Below are 24,286 nucleotides of genomic sequence, written 5' to 3' on the forward strand. Positions count from 1 at the left end.
CTACAAGTGTAACTAATGATAATTGAATTGAGGCTTTTTGTTCTAACTCGCTGTGAAATATTTTTTTCGTACTTGTGTTCAAAGCATAAAAGTATGATACGTATATGTTTCTCATCCCATGATTTAAAGAATAAAAGTTGTTGAAAAGATGGGACTATGATCTCACCTTGAGTGCATGAGTATAAAGGTACTTCACAAAGTAAACGTGTGCATGAAAGTTGTTTAGTCTTGACCTAAACAAGTAAGTTGTATCAATTACCGGTAACGACACAAGGTCGGGCAAAATGTGTTCAATTAGTCCTATGGCTCGTTACGACTCGATTATATAGCATGTGAATCAAGTTGTCAAGTTTCATGCAAGAATCAAGTATAAGAGAAAGGTTATAAGGATTAAACAAATACGGGTTAAGTTTGAATAAAAGTCAACTTTGGTTAAGTCAAAGTCAACAAAAAAGTCAACAAGTTCGGGTCGGGTCTCGGACAATTTTTATGAGTTATATAATCATATATGAGCATGTTAGAACAAGTTACATGTTAATCGGAGGTGCGTAGCATAGTTGGATTTAAACGTGAAAACGCGAAATTGAACAACCCCGTTTCCAGGCAAACGCCATGCCGCGCCAGAGGTGGGCCACGCCGCGGCAATACACGTGGGCTGATCCCTGGGCTTTTTCAAGTGTTCAAGTCTCGAACCAAACTTCATTTTAACACAACTAATGAACCGTAAACACTTAAAACGCATGTCATACATCTTTGGAAAGGTATTTTAACGAGGAATACAACTAAACACATATCATCAAATAAATAGATCATTTAAAATGACCAAATCCTCTTCGAATGATCGTTAAAAATTCATCATTAAAGTTTCAAGTTCGTAAAACGCATTTCATGATTCGGGAACTTACTACACACATATAATTTGCTGTTTCGTAGGTAATTACACATACAATACAAAAAAACACTTACAAATAACATCTCGTGGTATTCGATGCATCAAAAGTTCATATTAAGAGCTATCAAACCCTAACCAAGAATCATGAATTCAATATTTATGTTAATGAAGTTTTTTCAAGTCAACCTACATATCAAAACGAAGCTAATGATGCTAGTAACACTTTTAATACATGAGCTTTAACATTTAACCAACATTTAATCAACCAAAATCAAAGATTAAACACACCCATTTCAAGTGTTCATGCTAGTTACTCAAAACAATAAAATCGAGCAAACCATTTACATACACAACAACCTAGTGAGCCATAGACACTAACTAACACCATTTCAAGTCCATAAATCGAATTTAGAGAAATCTAGAATTTTTAGAAACCTTACCCCAAGTAGTGAAATTAGTATCCAAATGTAGAGGATGAAGAGAGGATTCCAAAAGTACAATTTGTTTTTTTGGAAGCTTGCTAGACTTGATTTAGATGATAAATTTGTGGAGAGAATGAAAAGGATTCAAAAGTGGGAGTATTATGTGAAAGAAAAAGAGAAAAATAAAGAATGAAAAATGAATGGTGGGGAGGAGTGGGTTGACTAGTTGACCTACTCAACTAGTTTGCCCACTTGGCAACTTTAGTCCCTCGAGTTTAAAAGCGGGTGCGTGAATTAACCGAATGAATGATTTTAAATACGCTAGAGTAAACGAGAGATGTTATAATTAAATAACGGGAATATCAAAACGCTAATCAACGAAAGATACGAATTTAGATAACGAAAGATATTATCAAAAAAAAAAAAAAGACGGCGTTAAAATAAATTAACGGAAAAATGCGGGTTATTACATTACCTACACCTTAAAAGAAATTTCGTCCTGAAATTTAGTTGGAACTAGTAGTCGTTGTTTCTTCCTCGAGACCTTGCATTGAAAATTCTACGAATAAGTGAGGGTACTTCCTTTTTCATTAGATCATGTCTTTCCCACGTAAACGCGAGTCCTTTGTTGGCATCCCAACGAACTTTGAAAATCGGGATTTTACGTTGTTTTAAAGTTTGGTTTCACGATTCATAATTTCAACCGGTTTTCCCATGAAATGGAGTTTGTCATCGATAGTAAGCTCATCGAAAGGAATAACAAGTTCTTGTTCGGCAAGACACTTCTTCAAGTTTAATACGTGGAATGTAGGATGAACGGAATTCGATTGGTTTGGGAGTTCGAAACGGTAAGCAACGGGTCCAATAAGCTCCAAGATTTCAAAAGGATCAAAATATCGCGGATTTAGCTTTCTACGTTTCTCGAAACGAATTACACCTTTTCAAGGTGCGACTTTTAACATTTCGTGATCGCCCGCTTGGAATTCGAGAGGTTTACGTCTAACGTCGGCATAGCTCTTTTGACGACTATGGGCCGTCTTGAGCCCTTCTTGGATTTGAACAATTTATCAGTTATTTCATGAATGAGTTCGAGTCCGGTGGTTTGCTTGTTACCTACTTCAGCCCAACAATTAGTAGAACGACATTTGCAGCCATATAAAGCTTCAAAAAGGTACGACGTTAATACTCAAATGATAACTATCATTATAAGAGGAATCGGCTAAAGGTAACTATACAAGTTCGTAATATGTTTTTCCAAGGTTTGAATCGTACGTTTGCTTGGTCCGTCGATTTGTAGATGATACGCGGTACTCATGTCTAAACGTGTTTCCAAGGCTTTTTGTAAGTCTAGAAGTGAAACGAACATCTCGATCAGAAATAAATGACAATAGCACACCGTGTCGAGATAGAATTTCCTATAATGTATAGTTGTACAAGTCTTTCCCATCTTGTCGGTTTCTAAAAGACGTTTGTTAGAACAAGTTTCTTATCGGTTTTTGAAAAATGTTCATTAGGACTATTCACCCTCATGGCGAATACTAGTATAATGTGAAGAGTCTCTCTCTCTCTCTCCATTGAGAATTTAGATAAAAGATTTCCTTATACGGAAGTACGAGTGTAATGCGAGAGAAGTTTCTGCCTCGATGTGAGCATATCAAGCATTTCGTAGTTTGTTGATAAAAGTGTGCGAAAACGAGATAGTATACACGTGTAACATATGTTTTGAAGTTGAAAGAATTGGTCGTTTATTCAGAAGCATCAATATGGTTTGGCAATAGCCAAAGGTGTGTCCTTGGTATGGTTGTTATCAATATTCTCGAAGTTTTTGGATGTTCAAAACAAAAATAAAGTCATGTACATGGCACATGGTGGTGACTAGGTTGATCGAGTCCAATCACCATCACGTGTCATTAGAACTTTGGTATGACTTACCATAATATAACCACATTGATCGAGTGTCGTTATATTACGCTAACTCATATCTCCATTCCCACATCACTCCATACAATCAAGTTTGTGTAATTGTGAAGATTTAAAATGAACAAAGTGTAATGACATCTCTAACGTGACTCGTATTTAATCGAAAGAATTAGTGCAACTCTGAAGATGCGTTTCTCGAGGGAAGTGTATAACTGGTTGTTCACGTCAATGCGGTTCAAGTCAAACAATAATGTCTTTAGGTATGAAAAGAGTAATGAATTAGGATAACGAGTAGTACGCAACCGTAGTGATAAGCAGTGATGATGATACTCATCTAGGTAGTGGTGGTAGTAACAAGAAGTGGTAGATAGTGAAGATCACCGGTGTAACATCGGTAGTGGTTAATGATTTCCATAGTGGTGGAAACTTTAAAGTACTCGTGGATAGTAAGCTGGGACGGTGGTGAATAACAACCTGGGAGATAAAGTTCCCGATCTAGTGTAACTAATGAAGTCTTCATCATCCTTACGCGTATGAATCTTGAATTTACGTGTGTTACTAGAAAGTTGCAGAATACGGATTCACATGATGAGAGTTAGGTACAATTAAGAAGTTCACCTAAGAAATACTCAAGTATATAATGCACAAGTAGTCAAGTAAGTGCTATCGATAGCAAATGCAAGTCAGAATGCAATGATTGACTACCCGGTTGTAGTCGAGATTCACTAATGCGTCCTAACGACTCTGTCAGACACACTAATGCACATCGTAGATCCCTACAACTAACGCTCTGATACAAACTGTGACGATACTCCACCAATATAAAGCGGAACGTTGGAGTAGGCCCGCATAACCAGACCCATGTTCTTGATTGTTTTCAGTAAATCTTGTTCAAGATCATCCGGAGTGACCTTGTCATTTACCGTTGCGTCCATTTCGGTGCACCATGCTTTGGGTATGTTGCTATCAACGTGGGCAGTGTTATTAATAAAAAAGAAGTAATTGCGCCAGTTTCCAATAGAATCCTTGGGGGAAGTCATCACGCCATGACGACCGTGGAAGGAATACCACCCCTTATCATAAGGTCTAAGGCTATTAAAAGAGTGAAAGGTTTTAAGTAGTGGCTGCTCATTCAGTGCTTTGTAATACATCTCGAATAACACAATTTTATTAATTGCGTTTGGGTGCAGTTGCGCAACTGCAACCTTGTAGTATTCGCACACGCTGCGAAAAAAGGGAGTAAGAGGAAGGCATAGGTTGCCATGTGAAATGGCAACCTCGTAAATCGTAATCATTCCCTTGGGCGGAGCATTCGCCCTATCCTCCGCTGATGGGGCGGTGGGTGAAAATTGTGCAAGCAATGGATAATACTGCTGCAGGGTTTGGAGTTTTGCCTCCGTCATATATGACTCGAAGGTGCTGGGAGTGTTAGTAGTAGATGAGGATGCCATTTGAAATGATATAATTAAATCGGTTGTTGAATTGAAAAATTATAAGGGTTGAATAGGTTAATTGAAATAAACGCGTATGAATAGGAGAGTTCGATTGAGTAAGCAATTGAAGAAGAAAGCGTAAAGTTTTTTATGCGAGTTGAACCGTTATTTATAATTGAAATTCGGGCGAGGAAGTCGAAAGGGTAATGATTACTCTTAAATGGCTAAAATTACCGCAACGTGTAAACGGTAATTTTCTAGCCATTACAGCGTTTCTGATTTGACAGCTTTGCAAAATTACCATTGTAATTGCGAGTTCTAATTGCTGCAATAAACGATAATAATTTGGTGGAAAAAAATTATTAAAAAACCACTTGCGAATATATGTTAAGGTAGCACGGTTTTATTTATAGAGTTTATCATGATACATCTGCTTCGCGAAATGTATCATAATAAACTGGGGGGACTTGATCATATACATAGCATTGTATATGTATATTTTATTGGCTAAAGGTCAAAAGCAGAAGTTACGCGAACTATAATAAAAAGGTGTGGAATATCCGCTGAAAATAAGTATAGCGGTTATGTTTCTGCCTTAATAAAAGACTGCGATTTAATCCGCTAAGTTTCTGCGGATAGTTAAGCAATCCGCAGACCACGAATATTTCGAATACTATAAATAGAGAGCATGGCCTCTCATTTATAGGTTGTTGATTCTCTACCATTTGCTCTAGCCTTTGTGATTTTCACTTGTGATTTTGCCCAAGGGATTTCTACATTACGCTAAGGTGAATCATGCTAATTAACAATCAAGACTGGGTCGGGGTGGTTGATCACTTGATTGTTAAAGTGAAAGACGATCATCAGGGCCCAAAATAATCATCAAACATCCCATCCTCCATCTTATTATTGCACTCAGTCCTTAATTAAGTGTTAACTTGACTTAGGATTGATCAATTGGCGCCATCCGTGGGACTCGTTTTACGATTTAAACTTGAAATTTTTTGTTTTGTGCTGTCAAACAATCAATTGCTTGGTTTAATTTAAATCGTGTATTGTTACGATGATTTACAGGAAGTTGCTGAAGCGTATTAGCTGATTTGATCGTTGAATATGGCAGCTAACACGAAACAAAACAGGAAGTTATGAAGGTACATGTTGACATTGGTAGCAGTGTAGATGTTATGTATGAGCAATGTTTTCATAAATTGCCTGCAAATATTCAAGCTTTGATGAAGCCTACTGCGGTTTCACTTGCTGGATTTTCAGGAGAGTCAACTTGGCCTATATGTCAGTTGGAATTGCAAATTGAGCTGGTTGATGATTGTGATGAGTCGCTAAGGCGCCAAGCTTCATTGAATCTTTACATAATGCGGAATCATTCGCAATTCAATATGATTCTTGGGCGCACTACTTTGCGCATGTTTGGTGCAATCCCTTCTACTATACATGGCATTGTTAAATTTTCTGCTAATAAGGGAGCTGGCACGCTAATTTCTTCATACGAAGAATCATTTTGTGCTATGATTGTGGCAAGCGTAAGTATGGGCATTGAGGGGCATTCAGTCCATTCTGAATAGTGCGAATGTTTGTAATAGAAAGTTTGTGATAGAATGTTTAGTCAAGTTTGATCAATGATTGATCTGCTATTTTTGTTTTCTGAAATTTGTATTGCGAAAAACTGCTGAATAAAACAATATTAGTTTCAGTGTTAGTGGTTGTTTCTATACAAAGCGAAAACACTGCGTGTGGCCACGCATAGTGATTATTTTGTAGAATACAATTGCTTAATTTTCATGACACTAAACTAATGTTTGTGTAAATACAATTAAAGATCCGCAGATATTTTTAATAAAATGGCATGATCTTCGCTAAGACATGGCCTGCACAATGTTATAATAATACGAATTTTCATTGTGAAATTATATGTTTAAAACCAAGTGATGAAATTGCCCACTTGTGTTGAGTAGCGAATGTTGCGAAAGGATAAAATTTTCTAAGTGTTTGATCTTGCCAACATTTAGATGCTTCGCAATGCTAAAAATTGCGTAATGATCGATTTGTCGGACTTAGAAGATTCATAATGAATAGAAGATTGTTTCGCATAAGTATGCGTTTGTTATGTGCACAATAGCGAATGTGGAAATTGCAAAGGGCAAGTCTGAATTATGAATATATGATAAAGTAAAGTGCTATATAAGTAAGACAAGTTGCAATTGCGAAATATAATCATTTCATTAATAAACACGTTGTGCAAGCGCGTGGATTTACAAAAAACACAATCTATACATTGCGGGATTACAATTTTCAATCTACTTAAGATATTTTAAAGCTCGAGCACTTTAATATCTTCAAACGTAACGCCCTCGTGTTGGCTAAGCTCTACTAAAGCTGGTATGGTGACTTTCTCAACCTCCTTCTTCGTTGCGGATAGTGCTTCGCGGGCATCATCGGTTGCACATATCTCATTGGCCATGTCTGAGGGAAGTGGTTGGGAAAGATCGCCAAGTTTGCAAAGCAGATCATACCACTCACAACGAGTAACGAGTTTGGATGCTTGGGTGTATGTTCGAAACTTCTCAGTTACTGGCTTTGAATCCATGATTTTGTCGCCGAGTTCGGGAAGATATTTGATGAGTTAAGCGAATTGTTCCTCAGCATTTTCCGCTCTCTTTTTGAGCTTCACGTTTTCCTCCGAAGCTTTTTTAAGTTGGGCCTCAAGTTTCTGCGCATTCCTTTGTTGCGTATTGGCAATTTTAACCTGCTTTTCATATTCATCGGATATCTCGTTCAAGCGCTCAACGTTGTCGATGGCCAGGCAAATTGCGTTAGAGCAATTGTGGAGTCGTTGTCTCTCTGCTTGAGGAAAAGTCAGTTTGCGGTATTCATCTTGTGTGTTTTTGGGGATGAATTTGCAGAGTTTGCGGTATAACCGGTTGGCTTGTTCTGCTTCTGCGTCTTCATCAGCATCTTCTTCTTCTTCTTGATTGGATGTTTCAGCCTCAGAAGGAAGGCTTAAATCTTCATTACCGGGCTCTTCCGAAATGTCCTCGGGGATATTCCCAGCGATGTTGTATAGCGGTCTGGGCTCACCTGGGGAGTCTGAAAGCACACCTAAAAAGAGATAAGCGGATATAATAAATTAGTGCGATTAAGATAACAATGCAATATAAATAATCACGTGGTTTGAAATTTGCTTACTCATTTCTTGTTCAGCAAAAGAGCGATTGCGTCGTTTGGGAGGAGTTGTAGCTCCCTCTGTCGCTTTTCGCTTTCTGTGGTCTTCACCAGGAATGGTAAGTGTATTGATAATAGGCTCATCAATGGGAATAATCTCGCCATCTCAGACTTTTAAGCAGCGTGTTGGTTTAATCCCCGTGATGTCTGCTGACCTCATTACCAGCTCAAGGTCAATCTCTACAACATTGTATCGCAAAACGTTACGCAATTATAAGGGTAATACGTAATGTATATTTGTATAAAAGTAAAAGCAATATACCGTTGTTGGCGGCGTCGACTAAAATCGCGTCGTAATCACCCCATCGCCAGTACACGGATACTTCGCCAATATAAAGTTGAACGTTGGAGTAGGCCCGTATAACCAGGCCCGCGTTTTTGATTGTTTTCAGTAAATCTTGTTCAAGATCATCCGGAGTGACCTTGTCATTTTCCGTTGCGTCCATTTTGGTGCACCATGCTTTGGGTATGTTGCTATCAATGTGGGCAGTGTTATTAATAAAAAAAGGAACTGCACCAGTTTCCAATAGAATCCTTGGGTGAAGTCATCACGCCATGACGACCGCGGAAGGAATACCACCCCTTATCGTAAGGTGTAAGGCTATTAAAAGAGCGAAAGGTGTTAAGTAGTTGCTGCTCATTCAGTGCTTTGTAATACATCTCGAATAACACAACTTTATTAATTGCGTTTGGGTGCAGTTGCGCAACTGCAACCATGTAGTATTCGCACACGCTGCGAAAAAAGGGAGTAAGAGGAAGGCGTAGGTTGCCATGTGAAATGGCAGCCTCGTAAATCGTAATCATTCCCTTGGGTGGAGCATTCGCCCTATCCTCCGCTGATGGGGCGGTGGGTGAAAATTGTGCAAGCAATGGATAATACTGCTGCAGGGTTTGGATTTTTGCCTTCGTCATATATGACACGAAGGCGCCAGGAGTGTTAGTAGTTGATGAGGATGCCATTTGCAATGATATAATTAAATCGGTTGTTGAATTGAAAAATTATAAGGGTTGAATAGGTTAATTGAAATAAACGTGTATGAATAGGAGAGTTCGATTGAGTAAGCAATTGAAGAAGAAAGCGTAAAGTTTTTTATGCGAGTTGAAACGTTATTTATAATTGAAATTCGGGCGAGGAAGTCGAAAGGGTAATGATTACTCTTAAACGGCTAAAATTACCGCAACGTGTAAACGGTAATTTTCTAGCCGTTACAGCGTTTCTGATTTGACAGCTTTGCAAAGTTACCATTGTAATTGCGAGTTTTAATTGCTGCAATAAATGATAATAATTTGGTGGTAAAAAATTATTAAAAAACCACTTGCGAATATATTTTAAGGTAGCACGGTTTTATTTATAGAGTTTATCATGATACAACTGCTTCACGAAATGTATTATAATAAAATGGGGGGACTTGATCATATACATAGCATTGTATATGTATATTTTATTGGCTAAAGGTCAAAAGCAGAAGTTACGCGAACTATAATAAAAAGGTGTGGAATATCCGCTGAAAATAAGTATAACGGTTATGTTTCCGCCTTAATAAAAGACTGCGATTTAATCCGCTAAGTTTCCGCAGATAGTTAAGCAATCCGCAGACCACGGATATTTTGAATACTATAAATAGAGAGCATGGCCTCTCATTTATAGGTCGTTGATTCTCTACCATTTGCTCTAGCCTTTGTGATTTTCACTTGTGATTTTGCCCAAGGGATTTCTACATTGCGCTAAGGTGAATCATGCTAATTGACAATCAAGACTGGGTCAGGGTGGTTGATCACTTGATTGTTAAAGTGAAAGACGATCATCGGGGCCCAAAATAATCATCAAACATCCCATCCTCCATCTTATTATTGCACTCAGTCCTTAATTAAGTGATAACTTGACTTAGGATTGATCATTTAGTATAAGTTGATTATCTAAATTGTTTGTACTCCAAAGTTGTTTTATGTTCGTGAGCACCCAATTATCAAGACTTAACTGTTTTGTACCCTGTTACGTAGTGTTAGAACATACAATATACCCGAAAATATATTTCATCCGCTAACGGTAGCGAACCGTCCGAATGAGGGCGCGTCAAGCCCGTATATCCACACAACATAAGTTCACGTTTACACCCTACAAGTGTAACTAATGATAATTGAATTGAGGCTTTTTGTTCTAACTCGCTGTGGAATGTTTGTTTTCGTACTTGTGTTCAAAGCATAAAAGTATGATACGTATATGTTTCTCATCCCATGATTTATAGAATAAAAGTTGTTGAAAAGATGGGACTATGATCTCACCTTGAGTGCACGAGTATAAAGGTACTTCACAAAGTAAACGGGTGCATGAAATTTGTTTAGTCATGACCTAAACAAGTAAGTTGTATCAATTACCGATTACGACTCGATTATATAGCATGTGAATCAAGTTGTCAATTTTCATGCAAGAATCAAGTATAAGAGAAAGGTTATAACGATTAAATGAAGTATGGGTTAAGTTTGAATAAAAGTCAACTTTGGTCAAGTCAAAGTCAACAAAAAAGCCAACACGTTCGGGTCGGGTCTCGGACAATTTTTCTGACTTATATAATCATGTATGAGCATGTTAGAACAAGTTACATGTTAATCAGAGGTGCGTAGCATAGTTGGATTTAAACATGAAAATGCGAAATTGAACAACCCCTTTTCCAGGCAAACGCCGCGCCGCGCCAAAGGTGGGCCGCGCCGCGGCAATACACGTGGGCTGATCCCTGGGCTTTTTCAAGTATTCAAGTCTCGAACCAAACTTCATTTTAACACAACTAATGAACCGTAAACACTTAAAACGCATGCCATACATCGTTGGAAAGGTATTTTAACGAGGAATACAACTAAACACATATAATCAAACAATTAGATCATTTAAAATGACTAAATCCTTGTCGAATGATCGTTAAAAGTTCATCATTAAAGTTTCAAGTTCGTAAAATGCATTTCATGATTCGGGAATTTACTACACACATATACTACGCTGTTTCGTAGGTAATTATGCATACAATACAACTAAACACTTACAAATAACATCTCGTGGAATTCAATGCATCAAAAGTTCATATTAAAAGCTATCAAACCCTAACCAAGAATCATGAATTCAACATTTATGTTAATGAAGTTTTTCCAAGTCAACCTACATACCAAAACGAAGCTAATGATGCTAGTAACACTTTTAATACATGAGCTTTAACATTTAACCAACATTTAATCAACCAAAATCAAAGATTAAACACACCCATTTCAAGTGTTCATGCTAGTTACTCAAAACAACAAAATCGAGCAAACCATTTACATACACAACAACCTAGTAAGCCATAGACACTAACTAATACCATTTCAAGTCCATAAATCGAATTCAGAGAAATCTAGAGTTTTTAGAAACCTTACCCCAAGTAGTGAAATTAGTATCAAAATGTAGAGGATGAAGAGAGGATTCAAAAAGTACAATTTGTTTTGTTGGAAGCTTGCTAGACTTGAATTAGATGATGAATTTGTGGAGAAGATGAAAAGGATTCAAAAGTGGGAGTATTATGTGAAAGAAAAAGAGAAAAGAAAAGAATGAAAAATTAATGGTGGGGAGGAGTGGGTTGACTAGTTGACGTAGTCAACTAGTTTGCCCACTTGGCAACTTTAGTCCCTCGAGTTTAAAAGCGGGTGCGTGAATTAACCGAACGAATTATTTTAAATACGCTAGAGTAAACGAGAGATGTTATAATTAAATAACGGGAATATCAAAACGCTAATCAACAAAAGATACGAATTTAGATAACGAAAGATATTATCAAAAAAAAAAGACGACGTTAAAATAAATTAACGGAAAAGGGCGGGTTATTACACTCTTAGGAAGAAAATTCCATACTTTTAGAGTTACTTCTTTAGAGTTCTTACTCAATGCATAAGCTTAAAGTCTCGTAGCTTTGATCAGTGCTCTGATTTTGAGTTGAAGCTGGGACATGCCATGATGTTTAGGCACAACATTGATTTTTTTCCTGGAGATCATTTGAATTTAAAGGAGCTGGTTGAAAAATCCAAAAGGAATGAGATTATTCCTTTCCCAGGTTCCTCCATCATTGTTTTTCCTACAATCTTGGTGCTGCTTATGATGAAATCATTGATCCTGGAAGATTGTTGAAGCCAAAGGAGGGTGGAATGTTTAGTATGAAATGTGTTAAACCATATTCTAGTCTAACACCATCGATGCTGCTGCATATTCTTGCTGATCTGCGAGAAACCCTTGACCTTCTAACATTGCTGTTGCTGCTGCTAAGCGGGAGGGTACAAAACAAAAAGTAGTTTTAATAGAAGAACCTCTTGCTGCTCCACAACTCAGTCAAGGATCAAATACTGTTTAAGTATTATTAGTTATAGAATCTGGTGCTCCTCTTGTAGAGACAGCCCCAGTCTTAACTACTGATTCTACTATACTGGTTATAGAATTTTATAACTCACTAGTTATTGATGTAGGTGTAGCCAGAGTTGTTGCTACTGAACCCCAACAAGTTACAAGGGAGGCATCATCAGTCTCAAATCCTGGTGTGTCTGGAAATCTGGTGCTCCTCTTTCTAAGATAGGACCAGTCACAGATGCTGGTTTCCTAAAGTCCACTGCTATGGAATCTGATGCTTTTTCTAGACCATGAAGCAAATGTGTTAAAATTAATTGAGAAATTTTTTTTGATGTCAAAATTGGTTAGGTTAAAACCATAGGTACTTTAAATACTTCATATCATACTGGTTTCAAAACAAGTGTGAAGAGGAACAACATCCCATGTTTCTCTAACACAACACTTCCACACTTCTATAAACATACTTTGAAAGATATCTTCTACTGATAGTACAACCAACAGAGATCATACCTCACTCTCAAAGCAGACTTGAGCCAGAAGTTCATCGTGTTGAGTCAGCTTAGGTTACTGCACAAATAGCCAATAACTTAGATAATATTGAGAGTCACTCTATAACATCTAAACTTGAAACACCTGTTACATAATATGAGTCAACACGTGTCGCCAATGAGTCAGGAAAGTCACTGCTGCACTTACAAAAACCCAAATCTGTATCAATCAAAAGGCTGACTAAAACACACGTCATGCCTTAGAGACCAACAACAGGTACAATTTTTTAGTCCAATTTATTTGGTTCAGACATTGCTAACTTAAACTATTCCATGTTGTTGTTACATATATTACTACTACTGCTACCTAGAACAAGCCTGATGTTTCTGATAAGGCTACTGCTGAGAAAGTACCCTATGTATGCCAAGTGCCTGATCCAGATGATTTTGTGCCAAAGGTTCCCATGCCTGAGCTTGAGCTAGCTGCAGATGTAGAAGAATTTATAGATATGTTGAATGTTGATCCATCTAATGTTGTAGTTACTGCTCAATAGCTTGAAGAAGAAGAATTGTTAAATCTAATTATCCAACTTAATCAGAAAGTCCAGCAGCAAGCTCTTCAACTACTGGCGAAACATGAAAGAACAAAACTTTTATGATTTTATTCTAACAAGTGCTCAAGTTGTTCATCTAAAGTTCAACTTGCTGATTCTTCAAGGTCTGCACTCAAACTTTCTTCTCCTGTTACCTATTTTGAAGAAGAGGTTGATCATGATATTTAGATGGAACTTAAACGTGCTGGTTTCAATGGTGGTCTCTCCAAGGGTTACTATGGTAATAGTGATAATGCTAAGGATGGTTCCAAGCCCATTGACAAAGGTAAGGGTAAAATGGAAGATGAAGAAGATGATGACCATGATGATTCTACACCACATTCTCCAACCACACAAGTTACACGTGCTATGATATTACCAAAAAAGTCGGTTTCGTTTGTCGTGGGATGAGGTCGATAAGGTGGGTCACAGTAGGGGCGTGTAATATGTATAATATTTATATGTGCGGGGCCTAAATCAAGTTTTTAATTTTCTAAGGGTAGAAAGAGTAAGTTGACCTAGGGTTATTTTTTTAATGGTTTAATGATTTGAATTTCAAGGGTAAAATTGTCTTTAGATGAATTTCCTGGATAAATATAGTAGTTAAGTTTCATCTAACAATCTTAAGTGCGGAAAGTAAAAAGGTTGGAGAGATACCCATAGTATGCTGATCAAGGAAATGTAGCCGAGATAGATGCTTTAGCTAGCGAAAGGTAGTTATGATAAAGATAAACATCTAATTAGAATAAATTAGAACTGATCGAATGAGCCAATCGTTCCAACATATCGGTCTTTGACCTCTCGGAGTTCTATTTGAGCAAAGGCAGATATGTCACATACGTTACATTCTCGTAGTGTCACAACATCAGATGTTATCTTCAGTAAGGCACTATGTACTATCAGAAGTTAAGCTCTAATCCTAACCCTCGTTATCTTTCAGAGATAGAGTAACGATGTGTCGTGTTGAATAAAAACAATAACAATAAGGTGAACCTGCCGGGTTAAGTTAATAAAAGAAATATGGAAACTAGAAGTCCTATCATCATACTACGCAGAATCAAACTATGATAATCATTATACTGCATTACAATGTTAGGCTCACAGTAAAAGATATAGAAACATATGAGAAGCATACAATATAAAGCATAAACAATCCTAAGGCAGCAATCAAACAAGAACATGCAATAGGGTTGTATCATACAATTGGGTGCAACTGGATAGGTTATAACAGCCCCAAATAGGTGTCTTCGGGTTAGTTATCGGGTATACAAGGTCATTCATTACTCAATTCCTAAGTCCCGTATCCCATAAGTACAATAAATGCCTCTTGGGTTCTCTGGCGATACCAAGTTCATTGATGCTTCAGGTACAGTATAAATGAGGGTCTTGGTCCTATGAAGTAGCTAATTTCATATAGTTGGACAAGTCTCAATCACAATAATAGGTTGGTCAGTCCTCAACATACTAGCATACAAACCAATCGGGGTTACAGTTTCAACATAATAATGGTAATCGTACTATATTTATATAACTACACTAGCCTAAGTTTCTACCAAGGTAACATACGAATAGGTTACGCTAGCATGGTAATATCAAAATGCACATAATAACAAAAGATTATAAAATAAAAAGCGTTTAGATTAAAACCTGAAAAATGTGAAGCATACAAAGATTCGTCCGAGATTGCAGGGACTCTAGAGTATTCTCCAAAAAATATAAGTACTAAAACTACCAACTAAAATATATATTAATTTGTGGATAGTTGGATTGTAAAAGATATGTTACAAATGAGAAATCAAATCCCTATTTATATCAATTATGGACATGGCAGGCCGTGTATGGAGGCCGTGTGGATTTGGCCGGCCAGGCACATAGACCGTGTAGAGAGGTCATGTGTCCGGTAATCCGTGTAGGCCAAGATGGCAGCCCGCGTGGCTTGGTCTTCCTTGGTCGTTTTTGCTTGTTTTCAGGGTCGTAACTTGGTAAGCGGGGTCATAAATTGTTTTTCTCTAGTTTCTCTCCAGATTCTTCGTTTTAAGCCCGTATTCTAAGATTCTTCTTGCATCACCTTTGCTATTACTTAATCTACAATTTTGACGATAAAGTTTTTAACTTTATTATTTTTGGGCTAAATATCGATGGTAAAAACGTGACTTTAGACGATATCAAATATCCCAGACTTAGGCTTTGCTTGTCCTCAAGCAAAATGACGAAAACATCAGGTTAATTCTACTAGATTCCCATTGTGCCAAACCTCAGGTTAATTCTCAATCTTCAGTTGTAAGATATACATGACCAGATTCTCACAATCGGATCACTCATATCACTAAAGTGTTTAGGGTGTTCTACTCTAATTATACTGTCGCTCAGAAGCTAGTCGTGTAACGATTATTATCATAGGCTTGATCGAGTATCGATATCTCCACCGGCTATATAAGGATGAAAATGATCTTTTCCTTAGTCATAATTTAAGAGGAAGAACAAGTTAAAGGGTTGGTTGGCAAAGAAATGTGAAGGTTTTGATTTCAGCTAAAAGGGAAATTCTCGATTCTTGGAAATTTTAAGAAATTCGATAGATTCAAGTTTTTTCAAAATATCCTTTTTTAGTGTAGGATAGATGACATTATATTTTTATGAAGAGTTTCTTCCGAGAAAGCAAAAATTGTAACAAATTTGTCTTGCGTGGCAATTTATTCTGATGTTCTCCTAGGTCACAATCTTCATTTTCTTCGGGGATTCTATACCTTATTTAGAGACTTTGCTCTCTTTTCATTTTTTAACATATCCCTTCTTCATAACTTTTATCTATTTCTTCTTGTACCTAGAGAGAGAGAGAGGATTATTTCACCAGAAATAGGTCGTTCTATGAACCTATAAAAAACAAACTTCAATTTTGGAATTTTTCGATAAGTGTTTTGAAGGAAACTTCGTCGATCTATCTCTTCGAGTTTCTTCAGAATTCGGAAATGAGAAAAGGATTGAGGGTGGAAAGGGTAACGTATTTGATAGTGATTTGGGGGTGAGTATTTTTTGATTCATCAACTTTTTGGGATGAGTAGGTTGGTTTTAAATGCGTGGAGTAGAAACGAAAACAGATGGTGTTTTATTCTTTTCTATTCAGAATAATCAGGAAAAGTATCGCACCTACACCACGTATGGCGCTTACTAGTCATTGGTTTTGAAACGTATATAAGGAGCAAGTTCTAACTCAAACAATACACCGGCACACTCTCCAAATGAAATAGCAAAGTATTGTAGATTGTATTGTTCATACAATAACTTTGGGCCCAAGTTACCTCACTATTTGTTGGTAGGGGTTGTGCTTGGTCATGTGTAGCGTTTTTACATAATCTATCGAAAAGAACCATATGATTAAATCATATGTTTTAGCTTTATTCGTTCCATTATATTAACTGTCTTAAAATTGATTTTCTTGCAATTTTATAGAAGCTTTTGGTGGAACGAGGTAGGATTTTTTCAAATTTACCCAATTATTCTTGCCATATCTTTTGAGGACTAAAAGAATTTTTGAAAAGTTTAAACGTAGCCGGTTACTTTTGTACTTAATTTGCCTAACCCTACACTACCATCCCATACTTAGAAGAACATTGTCCATGTTGTTCTCTTTTAAATTGTTTTTAATAATTTTGTAAATTAAGGATAATATCTTCTAGAATCTCTAAGTAAATTGCGGGCATCGATCCCGCACTTAGAGACTTTAGTAGTGGTAATATTGTAAAACTCAAAGTTATTGGGGAATTAATCCCACACTTTGAGGCTTCACTTGGGGTTCTATTTGATGAAAGACTTTTTTCCTATTCTATTGCAAGGGTACGAAACTAACGTAGAAGCAATGTCCGCTAAAATCATTCTTTCTCCTATATAGGAGACCGCCTTCTTAAAGTCAACTTAATCACTGGCACCAATAGCTGAAATAGCATAGGTTTTCCCATTTCCCTTTAGGGCATTCCTCTCTATTCCCTGTGGGATGATCCCTTTTAGCCGCCTGTAGCCCTGCCTTCAACCATATATATATATATATATATATATATATATATATATATATATATATATGTGTGTGTGTGTGTGTGTGTGTGTGTATATGCGTGTGTATATATATATATGTATATATATATACATATGTGTATATATATATACATATGTGTATATATATATACATATGTGTATACATATGTATATATATACATATGTATATATACAAATATACATATGTGTATATTTATACATATGTATATATATACATATGTATATAGATATACATATATATACATATGTATATAGATATACATATGTATATATACATACATATGTATATAGATATACATATGTATACATATGTATATAGATATACATATATAATATATGTCTGTATATATATATGTGTGTATATATATATATGTGTATATATATATATATATACATATGTATATAGATATACATATATATACATATGTATATAGATATACATATATATATACATATGTATATAGATATACATATATACATATGTGTATACATATGTATATATATACATATGTGTATACATATATATGTGTATATATATACATACATGTATATATGGTCAGTTAGCTAGAGATGAGTTAGATACAATGCAGGAAAGGACCAAGTTTTTCCATATGGATTCTGTAAAAAACAAGATTATATATATATATATATACATATGTATATATATATATATACATATGTATACATATGTGTATATATATACATATATATATATATATATACATATGTATATAGATATACATATATACATATGTGTATACATATGTATATATATACATATGTGTATACATATGTATATATATATATACATACATATATATATGGTCTGTTAGCTAGAGACGAGTTAGATACAATGCTGGAAAGGACCAAGTTTTTCCATATGGATTCTGTAAAAAACAAGATACCAAAATTCTACTATGCCATATTTTTCTTACATCGATTTTCTCATAAGTAAAAGAAAAATAAAATAAATAATTAAATATAAAATAAACTAGAAAAGGTTCTATGATACTCTCCTGACTATGTTGGATGTGCTGCTCTGAGTCATAAGTGCTTTGTGTCAAGGCCATCAAGCCCGGTTAAATCCTCCAAACCCTTCCCAACGGATGCCTCTGATGTCATAAATTCTTCAAGACAAATGTTTGATGGAATCGGCAATCCTAAGAGGTCAAAGGGGCCATCCTGTTCTAGAATAGATGAGATCCCGAAAATCTAAGTAGCAGAAAATTCCGGTGGAATAATCGGCTCTGTAGATAAGGACAGCGACTAGGTGAAGGTCAATAGGAGTCTCATGATTAGGATAGGTAACGATCATCTGAATTTTCAAACCCGGAGTCTCAGCTGCAGGGTGACAGGTGTGATGATAGGAACCGCGGGTGCTTGAGTAAAAGCAGACGCTGTCAAGGGAACAGGTGATGGGAAGATAGGTTGTGGCATAACTCGATGTCTAGGTGAAGCGTGATACTCCAAGCTATAGGAAGAGGGCCTCAGTGTATCAGCTAGCATCCTTGGTCGCTCGACAAATGCTCCAAATGCATCATACTGGTTAATGTGGTTTCGTAGAATAGCCCAAGTAACATCTGCATTTGATATACTAACTCCGTAATGAAACAAAACAACTGGTGGAGCTAGCTCTGGTGTCCTACCTGTGCAAGAAGCTATGCGTGCTGATCATCTCAGAGGCTATCCTAAAGGAACACTATCCTCATCATCCGTGCTCTATAGAATCATTCATGGTCAGATCTGTCCTGTAGAAGGTCTGGGATAATCAACACTGGAAGTGTAAATACGGTCATATATTCCTCCTCTTAATGGGGAGGTTCAACGAAGATCCATAATTAGTCATTTGTCTAACACATGTGTTACACATTAGTCTCAGATTTGTTTCACATGGGTGAAATACTGAGGGTTATTACAACAAGTTATAGTAAATCATACACAAAAATAAACATAGAAAGAAATATACATCAATTCCTAATGATAAGCAAGGGGTGCCTCCAAAGAGCGCTTTATTTAAGAAGTTATTATAGCTTGACTTTTCATACCTGGTTAAGTTAAGTCAAGTTCGAAAAAGAAAGAAGGATACTTCTTTTCAGGGTTGTTCTTCTAGATATGCTTTCAGTTGGTGTCTGTTAATTTTGAAATCATATGTAGGACTTTCTAATTCCACGGCTCCATGCGAAAATACATGTATGACTTTGAACGGTCCATTCCATCTCGATTTAAACTTACAAGAGAACTTTTTAATCATCAGTTAAAGAGACGAACTTTATCACCTGGAGTGAACTTTGTAGGAATTAACGTTGATTCATGTAAGAGCTTGGTTCGTTCTTTGTAGATATATGATGTTTTCTAGGCTTGATCTCTTAACTTAGAAAGTTCTTTCATCTGCATCTTACGATGCCTACCAGTCTCTGAAGGATCAAGGTTGAAAGTTATGAATGCCAGAGAGCTTTATATTCTAGTTCTAGCGAAAGATGGCATGCCATAACATAGATCATTCGGTGGGGTGTATTTCTTAGAGGATTTTTGTAGGCGGTTCGAAATGCCCACAAATCATCATCTAGTTTCTCGGCCTATCTATTCCTATGGCGGTCGACAGTGCATTCCAGAATTGGCTTGAGTGCTCTGTTCGTGACTTCTGCCTGGACATCTTGTGTGTAATTCCAAATTGTTTTATCACCTTCATGAATTGAGTATTGTAGAAGTGTGTGCCTCTATCACTTATAACAGCTCTTTGGGTTCCGAATCAAAAAAATAGTATTTTAAAGAAATTGGTGACGACTTTGGCATCAATGGTTGGAAAGGCTTGAGCTTCTACCCATCTAGAGACGTAATCTACTGCTACGAGGATATACTCTTTTCCATTAGATTTTGAAAAGGGTCGCATGGTATCTAATCCCCATATGTCGAATATTTCACAAGCTTGGATGTTGGTGCATTGCATCTCATTCCTGGTAGTGATAATTCCTTGCCGTTGACAGGCATCACATCTTTTCACAAGATCTTGCGCATCTCTAAATATGGTCGGCCAATAGAAGCCTGACTTGTAGATCTTTTTCTTGCAGTTAGATTTACTCCATGATGACCTCTGGTTGGTTCATGATGACATTGGTGGAGAATTCCTATTGTTTGTTTTCCATCTACACATCTTCTAATAAGTTGGTCCAAACCGACTTTAAACAAGTACGTGTCTTCCCAGTAGTAGGACTTGACATCCCTGAAGAATTTACGTCTTTGAGAAGTACTCATTCCTTTCTGGACTACCCCGGCAACTATGTAGTTGGCTAAGTCAGCGTACTAAGGGGTATCACTGAATTCAGGGCCTATTTCAGCTTGTCCTAAGCTCTTAAGCGGTTCTTCCGGAAATTTGTCTCTAATATATTGTTTAGCAAGTTGTTCCATCACCAGATTTTCTAGGCGACTAAGATGATCTGCTACGACCTTCTCTGCTCCTTTCTTGTCTTTAATATATATATATATATATATATATATATATATATATATATATATATATATATATATATATATATATATATATATATATATATATATATCAAATTCTTGTAGAAGCAAGATCCATCGTAGGTGTGACACCGCTATTTTTTAAATACGTTGCGGAAGCATTATATTAATTAAACCCAATTTAACTTATAACTAATGTTAATTCAGTTCAACGGGAGCGAAGTCTCACTACAACAAAATACATATTTAACCGGAAAAGACGTATCCACATTACATTTACAAAAAGATAATGTTCAAAGTTAATTGTTATCAAAGCTAACGCTGGTCACAACCAGTTTTAAAACAAAGTAAGAAAACATCAGAGTTAAGTCTGGTCAAATATAACATCTTCATGCCCCGTCTTCTCCCTAAAATCAATGTCTACAAAAGCTAACAACCTACAGGGAGGAGATGGAGGAGAAATAGCACGAATCTAAGTGAGTACAACTAACTACATGTAATAGCATACAGAAACCATCATACTAATCGTGTCACATATTCCAACACATACGCATCACCCAGTAGTTCAGTCAACAGAGACTCCGATGGTCTGGTCAAACCATTAACCACCAGTTGATCAGATTGGGGGGTACCAGAAGTTCCTCCTACACACCGTGCTGCATAAATCATCTACACGCGACTAACGCGTCATTCAAACATACACCACACGGATGCTAATTAGGATACCACATGAGGAACCCAACCCGCAGGTTGATCTCTCCTATTAAATTAGGCTACCACAAGATAAGGATGTACTGGTCTCCATCAACTAACATAGAGTCATTAAAGTCATAACTATAGTAGTAGCATGTTAATTCTAACAAGCATGGTAATCTTCGAATAATAAGCTACTATATACTATCAATCTCTAGTTAGTCCCACTCAGCGATTACAACAAACGAGAAGGTGTTCAGATATCTAATCACTGAACCATCTCTTTCTCCTTATCTCCTAAGAAAGACATATACATAAGTTAGTTATAACATCATAATCATCCGTACACAAATGGGCAGCTTAACGGCTAAATATCAAAAGTTAGTAATCTTTTCCACGACCAAAGACCCTTGGTCGACTGCCAGGGATAGTAGGCCGACTGTCCTAACTCACTCATCTGAGTGTCTAGTCACTCAGTCGATGGTCACTTACAGGCACACTCGGTCGTAGGTCTACTCACTCGGTCGATGGTCGAGACTGTCGGTTGAGTATAAAGAGACACCTGTCTGACCATGTTCATCTACAGTTGAAGCTGAACTCAGCTATGTGTTTTACCCAAAATTCAACAATTCTTGCTCTAGAGCTCGATTATGACCTTAAATCTGGCAAAATCGAAGACACTAAACATGTAGAAACATAAACCCATAAGATTTTGACTCAAACATCACCAAATCTAACCATTTTGACCCAAAATACACTTTTTGTAAAACCTAACACAAAATCATCATTTTCTCAAACATTAAAGCATGAAATTTTTTATTCTAACCTTGATAGAATCAGTAAATCACAAAGGACGCGATTATATGAAAGATTAGAGCTCAAGAACAAGGATTTGAAATCTAGGGTTTGGTAGGTGAAGATGGTAAAGAATGAGAGTAGAGGTGATATTCTGGAAAGTGGAGGAAATGAGATAGAACTCGGCATTCCAGTAACTTAATTTTGGATTAAATCCCATACCCCACAACACACGGGTATTTATCAGTTATCAGATATCTTCCATACATTATTTGGCGACCCTAACGAAGTCCAAATTAAATAAACAAACCTGTTCTGTGACCCTTTTCACGAACTGGTCCTAACCACATCGTTAAATAATAATAAATACTGAATTAAAATAAAAATATATAATAACACAACACAAACTTAAAGGTATACACCTAGGCCCATTTGAGAATAAACCTACCCCTCCAGAAGATTCCGTCCTCAGAATCTGGTCAAGGTCAAACAAATGGGGATAATCCGCCCTCATTAACTCCTCGGTTTCCCAAGTCATGTTAACATCTAAGATGTGCCGCCACTCAACCGAAACCATTGAAATCTGCTTCTTCCTCAACTTCGTGACTTTCCTATCCACTATTCTAATCGGCTCTTCGACTAATTTCTTGCTCAAATCCACTTTCAAGTCTTTCAACAGAAGGATCTAATAGCACACATTGAATGTATTGTGAATTCTTGCTAACTCGGAAGGAAGATCTAATATCTCTCGAATTATACCTATTTTACATCCCATATTTATATCATTTTTAGTTGTTTATGATCATAAAAGTGTTGAAATTATACGCAAAACGAGTTATATAAGTGTCAGGTAACAATTGTCGAAAAGAAGCAAAAACAGGTCAAAAATAAAGAAAATATGAAGTTTTTGACATGAAGCCGGCGACATGAAAGAATAGACGCCGTCGGCTTCCCCTCAAGACTCCAGAAAGTTCTAGAATTTAATTGTAGAAATCGAAGAACTTAGCGATCAAGAAAAAGGAGGCCAAGCCGCCGGCTTTACACTGAAGCCACCGGCTTGAGTCATACGTTTACCTCTCCTTGTTTCCCAAGTATAGCTAAATATGGAAGTTATTTTCACCTTGATCCGGAAGCAAGTAAGCCGCCAGCTTTACACTGAAAACACCGACAAAGATCTACAGAATCTGTGAACGTATCTATCAAGTACACATTTTACATAGGCCCCACTCCAAGTTAATGTGAAGCCGCTGGCTTGCGGTAGCGTTTGCTGAATCCTATAAATTGTTGTGTTGGGTTCAGTTTTCACAAGTCAGATTTTTATTCTGCTTTCAATTCCTTTATGCCGGTATGAGTTCTTTTAATATGTCTTGTCTTTTATTTATTGTTTTTACTTTAGGTATGGGCTAATAGCCTTAACATGTGCTTGAATCAATGTAACACTTTGTGAACAATGCATAAACAGTCGAATCAAATAAAACTAATCAGTATCCCGGATCTGGTGTATGAAGCCGCCAGCTTCATATACTAGAGCTGCCAGCTTCATCAGATAAAAATACTGCTTTATTACAAGTTAAGCTCAGATGAATTAAAAGCGTGTTCGGCAAAAATATTCAAAGTAGCCAACGAAGCCACCGGCTTCGTTGTTCAAACCACCGGCTTCGTTGTTCAAACCGCCATCTTCAACCAATTAATATAAAATATTAATTTTGACGGAATCTTTGGATTAACTGTTACGTCTTAAGTCTGATTAAATTACCACTATTTAAATAGTTTGGTTTTAATAGAGCAATTGCAATTAAGTTTAACTAGAACATCACTAGGATTAAACTTGATAAACTTAAATATAATGTGACGACCCGGAAATTTTCGACTAATTTTGAACCAAACTCATGATACGATTTCATAATTTTGACACGATAAGCAAAGTCTGTTAGGTTGACT

General features: G+C 36.6%; 1 protein-coding gene across 1 annotated transcript; it reads left to right on the forward strand.

Moving 5' to 3' along the window:
• Positions 1-5,812: 5,812 nt before the first annotated feature.
• LOC139888628 (uncharacterized) lies at positions 5,813-6,247 on the forward strand. The gene has a single exon (XM_071871626.1). The coding sequence runs from the start codon at positions 5,813-5,815 to the stop codon at positions 6,245-6,247; it is 435 nt and encodes a 144-aa protein (XP_071727727.1).
• The last annotated feature ends 18,039 nt before the right edge of the window (positions 6,248-24,286 follow it).

Source organism: Rutidosis leptorrhynchoides, chromosome 2, assembly GCF_046630445.1.
Source record: "Rutidosis leptorrhynchoides isolate AG116_Rl617_1_P2 chromosome 2, CSIRO_AGI_Rlap_v1, whole genome shotgun sequence".
In the NCBI taxonomy this organism is placed as follows: Eukaryota; Viridiplantae; Streptophyta; class Magnoliopsida; order Asterales; family Asteraceae; genus Rutidosis; species Rutidosis leptorrhynchoides.